Here is a 10,423-nt window from a genome sequence, read left to right as displayed (position 1 = left end):
TGTACTTTCATTGTCTTTGACATTTTGAGCAAGGGCCCGAATTATTCGGGATTTCAACAAAAGTAAGTAAAATCATGTTTGATGGTAATTAATTTTTCATTTTATTTCAAAAGTGTGTGTGTTTTTTTTTTCATTTAAAATGAATGTGCAAAGGATCCGGATGAATATCGGTTTGAAATTTGTTTTTGATATGATTTGAGATAGTGTGAAGTTTTTTATGATATAAATGCGTAAACAGTGTGTCGCTTATTCTCCGGTCATCATTTCCATGAATTCTAAAAGAGAGAGCAAATTTGGTGTTAATTACGATTTATTTTTTTGAATTCAAATGGGTCAATTTTGAGGTGAATCGAAGGAAAACGAGTGAATATCTTTCCTCAATAAAGAAATAATTAAAGTGGAAAATGTCTCTTGTTCTCCTTCTAAAGACTAATTAAAGAAAAACTTACCATCAAAGTCGACTGTGCCTGAGCCATCGGAATCGATTTCTTCAATCATACCGTCCAATTCGTGGTCTGTCAATTGGTCGTCCAATTCACGCAAGATTTCTTTCAAGCATGTGGTTGGAATGAAACCGTTACCGTCCTTGTCGTACAAACGGAAAGCTTCTTTCAATTCTTTTTGCATGGCTTCAGCATCTTCTTCAACGATGAATTTGGCAGCGAGTTGAACGAATTCAACGAATTCCAAACGGCCAGATTCTGGAAAAACCAACAAGTCAACCATCGGTTAGTCATTCAATTCCGATGATGCAGAGTGTGTATGCGAGAGGTAAATATTTATATAACTTACTGTCTTCATCGACTTCTTCGATAAGTTCTTCCAAGATCTTCTTGTCGAATGGTTGACCCATAAGACGCAAGATATCGGCTACCAACTCAGTTGAGATACTTCCAGTTTTTTGGGAATCGAAGCTGTTGAATGCCTTTTGAAGAACTGCGGAAAAAAGGAAAGAAAAATCGTCATTTAAAATGTCACGTATTAACCATTGTCGGTGTTTTGTTTTTCAAAAATGATCGAACATATTGGATGGGGATCACACGAGTCATGTAAATTGAGTCTAGTTGGCTCAATGCCCAAAGGAGAACAGCAACAAAAATGGATCGCAAAATTCATGTGAACAGCAAGCGAAACCTACATACAATCGCATTTGTTGATTGTCATGCTACTGTCTACCCAAACCGACCGTACAAAAACATTTTGTTTGTGTTTTTTTTTCTCATCTACAGTCGATGTAAATCACTTATTTCCCGTCAATTTTCATTTCATTTTCTGTTTTCTTATTACATTCTTTTTTCTGTCTGTTTTTGTTTGCGAATGATGATGCATTTTCAATGTGTTTAGTTGTTAATAAACCGATTCGAGTCGACGAATTGCACGCCTATTTCTGGCGGTAGGGCAATAATCTTTCATCCTCATTATGGTGTCATATGTGTTGATGCTTTGTAGTAATTAGTAATTAGTCATTTTACTATTTTGCCCATTTGCGCGAATCGGCTTGTCTCTTAATCGCTTTGGTAATTGCTGAAAATGCGCACATTTTTCGACACACATCATTGAGGTCAACGCTTTTTTCTCGGAATGATGCAAGAAAATGTGACAAAACAGTTCTATTCCAAGAAATGTGTGCGTGTGTTTGAAAAGGTGAAAATTCGGGATATTGCATGACAACGTTGATCTAGTTTTTGTTGTGTCGATTTTGAGAAGTTTTTTTTTCGGGATAGAACTAGTTTGGAAACTTGGGAAGGTTTTGTTGAATTTGCCTTGAATTTTGAGGAATTGCGCGATAAATGGGTGAAATATTTCACCGCCACACCTAAAAATACATCTATTTTAAAACGCGCGAAACGATTAGAATGTGTCACTGTTTTTTTTTTTTTAACTTCGTTTATCATCCGTTGCTGGTCTTATTTTGGTTCCGATTTTCCGACCGTGTATGTGGGTAGAAAATATTCGAAAGTCAGTGGATTCGCTTGGAGATTTCATTTGTTGTTGTTGCTGTTATTGTTGTTCGTTTCTATGTTTCGTCAATATTTTGTTTACACATTGCCGCACATAACCGAGACCGAGACTCAGACGAACTATATAGTCGCTATAATACGTACACATATGAAAAACTTTCGTTCACTTTATTAAATTCGGTCTGATTTGAAGTCGGTTCCAAAAATAACCGACATGATCACATTTACTGAAAAACAACATCGCACTCCACACTTTGATTTTGCTTCGCACATATTCATATTGGGCTATGCCAACCAAACTAAATCAAACGCTCAAAACTAATGCATGATCGACCCATTTTAATTTCTTCGCTTTGAAATTTGTTTGTTCGAAAATATTTACCAACATGCGATTTGTTGAACAACAAAATAAAACGGAAAATATTCAACTAAAGTGAAACACTTACCGGCAATTTGTTCTGGAGTCAAGTCTTCATCCTTTGGTCAACCATGAAATGGGAAAATAATTATGATAAATGAGTTAGATATGCTAACAAGATTTTTTCGCTACGGTTGAATTTGTTTTTTCAGCATTCGATTTGTTTTGATACAAAATACTTTGCACTTGTGTGCAACATTCTTTTCCTCGTTTTTAATTATTTCAACATTCTATTCGTTTAACTTGGAATATATATTTTGATGTCATTTTTCAAAGACCATTTTAAGGAAACACAGCATTTGTTAAACCAGAACGTTCACTGATTTGAATTAAAAAAAAAAAAACAAAAAAAGAAACAAGCACAGAATTTGCATCGTCGCAACAAATCGTCACCGCAATTGGACCGTATCAATTGAAACAAACACCGTTTCTCGACACTCATACTTACAATTTGATCCATTTTGATTTAGTTGATTTTCACAAGTGAAGCGTTAATGAAATTCGTACTGAAAAAAATAGACACAAAAAACCAACAACTTTAATACAAATGACGATCACCAAATGATTTTGAATTTTTGAAGATCACAAGTGAATTAAATGGAGAGAAACTTTTTATAATTAATTTATTATTTGAAAATATTATGAAGAATTTAACAAAAAAACTAAGTTGAAAAAATCCACCAAATAACTTTTAAACTGATAAGAAATGATCTATGAAAAAAAAACCAGAGTGAAAGAAAAGAAGAAACTCCAGTTGAAGAGAAAGGATAGAGAAAGAATTACCGAACTGTCCTGACCACTATTTCGGGCAGCGATCTGTGCTCAACTGACTGATTTTTTAGCAGCGCTACCGATCACATAACGTTTGTTTAGAGTCGTTTTGTGCGTTGTTGTTGCTTGTCTCTTCTTTTCATTCCTTCCTTGCGATTCATCTCTCTCTCTCGCTTTCTTTCGGGTCGGTTGTGTGCCGTCATCATTTTTTAGTGTGCGACGAAATAAAAAAAAAACGCTGAAAAATTATAGCTGTTTTCCACACAGGCTATGAAATGCTAAAATTCTATATTTTTCCTTGTTCGCATTTGTGTGTTTCTCCGTAGTGACGAAGCGGTTAGTTCAAGCGCGCAACGCTTAACTATATGCAAACAGCTATAATTTTTCATGAAATGAAGCGCGCGCGCGCGCTTGAGCGTGCTCACATACTAAAATCTCATTCTATCCTGCTTCGTCTCATGGATTTTCTCTTGCGTTGCGCTATGATAGTGTGCGCGCTGCGCATTTCGACCAAAAATAAAATCATAATCCAGAATCGAGAGCATCTCGCGACTTTCTATGGAACCCACATTCGGCTACACACATGGCGAATAGACTTTGGTGCGTCTCGTTTGTACACACTAAATCACCGAGTCTCGCTGGCTCGCTTGTGATGCCATTTATGTCGGTAATGAAATCAGACATTCGTTTGAACGAAACTTTATATTTACCTACATTTTATAGTCGTTTTTCCCTCCTTCATCTTATTTATTAGGTTATAATTTATCACGGAACACAATGCTAGCCAAACCGATATCGCAACACGGCGTTCGTATATCAGGTGGATCGGGTATGTCGCATCGCCATATCGAAAGGAAAGTTTGCAAATTTGCTGGTTTTTCTATCGCTTGTTGCGAGCTCACTTGCTGCCTCTTACTCACCCACTAATCCATTTTTTCACACTCACTTTGGCTGTGTCTGGCATTGAATTGTTGCTAAATTGCAAGATCTAACTGATTGAAATCCAATAAGAACAGTACAAAGAAGAAAATGCGAATCCATTTTTGAATTGAAATAAAACTTTATTCCATTTAACGTTTATTCGTTGATAATTCGTCATGCCATTGAAATCAGAATTAATATATAACACATACATACAATAATAATTGTCAATAAAATTAGTAAAAAGCTAAAATGTCATCATTTTTTTTGGTTGTTGATTTAAATTTTCTCCATTTAAAATGTTGTCAGTTGAATAAACCATTCCAAACATTGTTGTGAATAACTATTTTTCTTTGTGTTTAATCAATTATATTTGTGTGATTTTTGTTGTTTGTAAATATTTTTTCTGTGGTGGAGTGGTTTGTTTAGAATACATCTGCTTCATATGAATTAAAACGTCAAGAGCGAAAAAAATCAAGATAATACTTTCTCACATCTACAAAATTGTTTTTTTTTTGCATGTCTTTTGTTTTTTTTTCTGTTTCAAATGAGAAATAAATCTATCGAGAACAACAAATTTTCATGTACATTTGGTTTGTCAATACATAATATAATAATTCACAACGGAAAAAAGGACAGACACGTGAGGATTGTCATGCATATTTTAAATGTACGTTCTGCATCAATTTGTGTGTATGTTGTTGTTGTTTGTTTTCATTTAATTAAATAACCATTTTTACAAAAATGCTTTGCTAGTGTTTATAAACTAATGTTAAAATTGTTATTTTTTATTCGCTTTTTAAATTCACGTTCATCATTGATTTTATTTTGTCTGTGTTGAATATTACTTTTGTGTTTCTGTTTTTGGCTTTTAAAGATGCTAATGGCACAAAAGCAGTATTCAACATGCGAGTGATTCAATGAAACGTTTGAACATCAACGTTTTTAAACCGGCGGGGTGGAGAATTGTGATCCTAAACCACTGGTCTATTGACCATTGCTTCTGCATTGGCAAAAAAGCCACTGTTTTTGAACTGCTGTTGTTGGTTCTTCTCTTTGCTTTTATACATAAATTTAATAATCGAATGAAAGCAATAACATAAATAGTATATGCACTTAGTAGAATTGCTATGAACAATCGCTTCGTCACTGTAGTATCAATCGAATTATCAGCTTAGGATGATTCACGATCGGCTCATTCATATTAATCGTTTGTTTGTTTGTTTTTTCTGAACTACTTTAAAGTTTATTGTTCCATAGGAAAGCTCTCACAAGTACAAGAGGTAAGTTTGTGTGTGATTACAGTGCACGTAACGGTGTATTTGGGAGAAAAAAATTGCGTTTTGATTCACTTCTTCGATTGGCCCAAATTATATTTAATCAAACTAACAATTTAATGTGTTTTTGTTGCATTATTCATTGTTCTAAGCTAGATAAAATGAGCCTTATAAATTATTGCTTGTGGACTCTACGAGTCTAAAAATGTGACCGTATTGCATAATTTTGTTTGTCTCGATCAGCTTGAATTGGTCTCTATCGATGAAATACCGTCTCTTGCCAGTTTGCTTTTGTTTTTCTTGGTTTTTATCCATTTCAAACGGTGAATTGAAGCCTTTGGCGATGTTTTGATTTCGGTATTTTGTGATGGTGTGCTTTACAGGAGAGATTGAAAGATTGTTGGTAATTGTATTGAAAAAATGTCGAAGAACATCCCAGGAAGGTACGTTTCAGAAATTCCCAACCTTTAAAGCATGAAATCACAAAGTACAGACACCGAAAAAAAAATCGTCACTGGTCACTTTCATTCTAAACGATGCAATTTTTCTATTGTTGTAGTTTGTTCAGTAAGAAAATGAGTAGTTTTGCGTGTTTTATTTGTTTAAATCACAAAATATGGTAGGATAAAATTTGAACGGAATCAAATGGAGTGTGAAATACAAAGGAACTGAGAAAATTGATTAAAAAACCAACAGATTTTTGGCAATTTGTCGTGTGTTGCCATAGAACACAATATACAATACGGTTCAACACTGAGTTTATAGGTTTGTTCTAAATTTTATTTGATTTAAATCTTTACACAAAGACTCAAAGAGGGGATTGTGTATGTTATTGCTATAAGTGTTTCATTTTTTTTGTATTTCTTTTACTTAAGGCTTGCATTTGTCTAAAACAGTAAAAAAAATTGCTCATACCATAGGCAGTTCGTCCGTTTCGAAATCATAGCGCAATGTATTCGTTTTTCCTTATCGAGTTTTCTTGCTTCATGCAGACAGGAAACGGGAAATGCAACAATTATTCAACGTCGTGCGTTTAAATACAATAAAATATCTATCGAGTGTTTAATGTGTACTTGTGTGTGAGTGAGTGTTTTCTTCTATTTAGACTTGTGTTATTCCATTCGATCTTCAATCACAGTTTCAAACTCGGTTCGTTCTTACGCAAAATACAGGAGATCCAGCGAATCAAATAAATTGTTTTTAAATATATACTTCAAAATATATACAATGAACATTTTTTGTTGATTGATTTTTGATTTCTTTTACTTTTTCAATATTACAAGTTTAAATAAATGTTGAATAACAAAATAAATCAAGTGACAATTGAATGAATTTAAATAATGTCACTTGATTTTCGTTAATTGTTTTTGGTTGTAAAAATTAGTTTTAAAAAACATGGGTGCAACGATCAAATTGATTAATGGAGATAGAAAAAAGCGATTTGAAATTTAGTGATTATTATTAAAAGAAAAATTTCGCTTTTCTCGAGTAAAATCCCGAAAAAATGTCACGCAGAAAAAATATTCAGCCAAAGTTGAGCTGATTGCTAATTCGTTTTTCTTTTTTTTTTCGTCTTTTAATGCAAATGCATAATTCCATGGGCAATTTTATTATCCCTGTGCTTTTATGAGTATTCAAGTATAAACAAAGCCAAACAGTAAAATAGCATTATTTTTCTTGTCGTTCTTAAAATGTCGAATAATACAAATGAATTATCATAATGTTAAAATTTTGCGATTTTCTTTTTTTGTGTGTTTTTTCTCTTAAATGAAAGATCATAATCACGATAATGAAAATTATTAACCTATTAATCAAAGGGATATCGCAACTTTTTTGACCAGAGAAAACGCCATCTCACGTCGTGCCCGTAAATTATTTTACTGTACATTTAGATGGTAGAGCTTGAAAAAAAAGTTCGACACTATGCATAAACTTGGAAAGAGCTTGATAAACTTGATGAAATACATATATTTTATGGTCGTTGCAATACCCCTATGCTATTAATCATGTAAAATACAAATTAATTAAATCGAATGTCACTAAATCTAGTTGTTTTTTTCTTCTGTTATTTAATATATGTCAACACTCATTCATTTTATTCTGTTGAGATCTCAATGTGAAAATTATGTAGTTGTCATAGTTGTTCTTATTCTTTTCTTTTCTTTTTGTGTCCAAATAATTTCTGCAATAAGATCGATTAATCCAAAGTCAGTCTTTTATCTAAATAAGAAATGATTAGAACTCGAATCAAAATTAGGTAACTAAAAGCGCTGAAACACGTTGTTGGGCTGTTGCGAAAAGCTGAATAATATATCTCAAAATAAATATATGTATATCTCTTAATGTGTGTTTGTCCCTCTCTCTCTTTCTCTCTCTCTCTTTCGCTATCTCTCGCTCGCTCGCTTGTTCGATCATTTTCATTTTTTCTGTACACCTCTTTCATTTTCGTTTGTTTTTTTTTGCATCTCTAGTGGCTGGTAGGTTCGTCGTGATATGCGTCCGTTCGCACTGGCTTCGGTACGGTGAAATGGCCATGGCTTGCGTTTAAACTAAGTGATCGTGTGGTTTTTGTCGCATGAATAACATTCGGTGGAGAATACGATTCCGTTGATTTTGATTGAGTTGCCGACGGCGGCGAGTCGGTATCGATTTCAATGGTTTTGTTGATCGCTCGCTGGGGCTGTGTCAAACTGTCCGATGGCATCGAATTGTCAATGTCATCCTCATCGGTGCAACTGTGCGATGAAATGCAATCCTGTTGATTTCGCGCTCTTGCTCGTAGCGAGTGTTGCAATCGTCGCAGGAATCTGTGCCAATTCGAATTGATGAAATGAGAAGATAAAACAAACGAAAATACTCGTGACACATTGTCTCGCACAAGTTGAACTTAAAGTGTGAAAATCTTACCTGATTTGATTTCCGATCGCTCGAAGCCGATTTATTTTTCTCGGTCTAACGACCATCGCCACCTCAGTCCTCGTCTGAGGTTGCGGCTGCGATTGTGTCAACGCCTGCTGTTTCGTCGTGTCCTTCAGAAAACCACAGAAATGAAAATGACAAAAAGGCGAACATCAGTGAAAACAACGGAAAACTTAGTCAAAACCTTGATTGAACAGATAGACAACCTTCATGACATTCGATCAAAAAAAAAAAATGAAAATGTTTTTTACTTTCCAAAATTGCTACTAATCTATCGAAGTTGAGGGTAAAAAATCTAAATCTTGGTGAACAAATATTATATATCGAACCAACTCTTTATCAACAGTTTTCCAAATCGGAATCCCATCTTCAATTACACTGACATGCGAATAATAAATCCAGAATGGCTTTAAAACAAAAACAACAAAAGGAATAGAAAACTATAACGGAATGAGAAAAACAAAACTGAATGTAAAATAAACATTGATTTGGAAGGCAATCAATGGAGAGACTCATTTAATATTCAAACTTGAAACGAATACAACAACAAAGTAATTTTCTACAACACAAAAACAGAACGACAACGTCAATAGCGCAAATACCTTTTCATAATCGTTTTCAGTGCGTTTCAAAGACTTTCCTTTTAAATAAAGTCCGAATCGGGCTAAATACAGCAAATAACAAATAGGTTTTGTTTAAATTTGGATTTCGTGCTCAATTTCCGTATTATTCATTTGAAGAAAATAAAAATCTTTCGTTTATTATCAAAATGTGTGTGCTTTTGAAGCAGCGGGTTCGATGTCCTTACCTTTTGTATCAGATGTTAGGCTTTCGGTTGACGATGAACTGCTGACAATAGTATATCGTTTGAGCGGCCGTTTCTTTGGACTTTTCCGAACTTGAACGTTTTGCGTTGGCTGTTGATTTGGATGGGCCAGATGATTTGATTCCCTGTGCAACAGATCACTCGAGTTGGTTTTAGTGGGTGACGGTGCTAATGGAGCTGAAAACCATGAAAAATCTCATTCTTTTGCTAAATTCTAATCATTTTAAAAATCGTCCCAAATTTACCTCCTCTTGACAGTTTTCTTTCCCGCTTACGCGCGTTGCTCTTTTTGCAAAGTGGTTCTTTGGTCGAATTTCCTTTGCCATCGGATGAGGGAAAATCGTACAGCCCGTCTGAGTCTGTGAATGGAAGGATCTGTTCCTTGCGACTGTAAAAGTGTGGTGAAAATCGATTGGCTCCGGTTCGTTCGCTGTAAAACCAAATTCGCAATGAAATAATGTCAAAATGGAGATTTATTCCACATTTAGCTACCTAATTGGACTCTCTGAGCGCGATGAAACTGGTGATACTTTGTCGTTACCCTCACTTTGAATCAAAATCGTTGGCAGTTGAAGCTGTGACATGGTCGGTTGATCTTCGGACATTATTTTCTTTCCCGAATCAAGCAATTCTTTTTCGATGAAATTTTCCAAATCTTTGGCATTTTTCGAATCGGCCGCCTCGGTTTTGTCTTCGATGTGATCGGTTCCGATGCCCTCGTCGTTTGACTCCACTAGTACATCATCGGACAGCGTTTCGGAATCGGAGCGCGTTTTGTTGCGTCCATGTTGATCGATCGAACCACTACCACTTGAGCAATGTCCATACGAATTGTCGCCTGATTTGCCGTTTTGCATTGAGTTCGATCGATTTTTTCGGAATTTCGTATTCGATCCATTCGATGGTCCGCCATCGTCGGTATCATTCGGATAGAGATTACTCGATCCACAGCGTGATGGTGCCGGGCTGGCCATTGACGAGTAACCGGATGAAGACAGATTGCTTTCGGATATCGTGCGATCACTTCGGCTGACCGATGAAAATGGACTCAAATAGCACATATCGTTGCGTGGTAGGCCCAATCCTTGGGTGGGACATTTTATATTTGCCGGTGACATTGTATCGGTGTCGTTGGTATCGGATTCCATTTCCGTCATGATTGCATTTATTGTTATTGTCGGTGGACTAAAGGGAAGCTCAAGCGTTGCGGGTGGTTTGTTTACGTTGAACGATGGTCTTTAAAAATCGTTAGAGAATCAATCATCTTCACATCTTATGCACAAACACACACACACACACACACACACACACACACACACACACACACACA

At 35.3% G+C, this 10,423-nt stretch overlaps 2 protein-coding genes across 5 annotated transcripts in view; both read right to left on the bottom strand.

Moving 5' to 3' along the window:
- Positions 1 to 77: 77 nt before the first annotated feature.
- On the bottom strand, positions 78 to 3,254 carry LOC129578627 (troponin C). Its single transcript, XM_055467466.1, has 6 exons — positions 3,163 to 3,254; positions 2,828 to 2,885; positions 2,408 to 2,438; positions 793 to 936; positions 450 to 701; positions 78 to 275 (listed from the first exon to the last, which is right to left on the bottom strand). Exons 2-6 carry the CDS (start codon positions 2,837 to 2,839, stop codon positions 247 to 249), a joined length of 468 nt encoding a protein of 155 aa, XP_055323441.1. The 5' UTR covers positions 2,840 to 2,885; positions 3,163 to 3,254; the 3' UTR covers positions 78 to 246.
- A 936-nt stretch (positions 3,255 to 4,190) lies between these two features.
- The window catches only part of LOC129578625 (uncharacterized), a 34,062-nt gene continuing 27,829 nt past the window's right edge, over positions 4,191 to 10,423 (bottom strand). The window contains exons 24-29 of one of the 4 annotated variants that reach the window (XM_055467463.1): positions 9,586 to 10,329; positions 9,339 to 9,523; positions 9,076 to 9,270; positions 8,870 to 8,931; positions 8,256 to 8,377; positions 4,191 to 8,155 (exon numbers count right to left, since the gene is read on the bottom strand). In XM_055467463.1, coding sequence (XP_055323438.1) covers positions 7,816 to 8,155; positions 8,256 to 8,377; positions 8,870 to 8,931; positions 9,076 to 9,270; positions 9,339 to 9,523; positions 9,586 to 10,329 — 1,648 coding nt within the window. In that variant the 3' untranslated portion in view covers positions 4,191 to 7,815. Of the gene's footprint in view, positions 8,156 to 8,255; positions 8,378 to 8,869; positions 8,932 to 9,075; positions 9,271 to 9,338; positions 9,524 to 9,585; positions 10,330 to 10,423 lie in introns of those variants that run through there. The other 3 variants (XM_055467464.1, XR_008689121.1, XR_008689120.1) reach the window with 3 other exon arrangements.

Source organism: Sitodiplosis mosellana, unplaced genomic scaffold (genome assembly GCF_009176505.1).
Source record: "Sitodiplosis mosellana isolate CC-2019 unplaced genomic scaffold, AAFC_SMos_1.0 Smas_scaffold_6226, whole genome shotgun sequence".
Lineage (NCBI taxonomy): Eukaryota > Metazoa > Arthropoda > Insecta > Diptera > Cecidomyiidae > Sitodiplosis > Sitodiplosis mosellana.
Note: the sequence above shows the minus strand (reverse complement) of the source record. Positions and strands in the feature narration are given on the sequence as shown.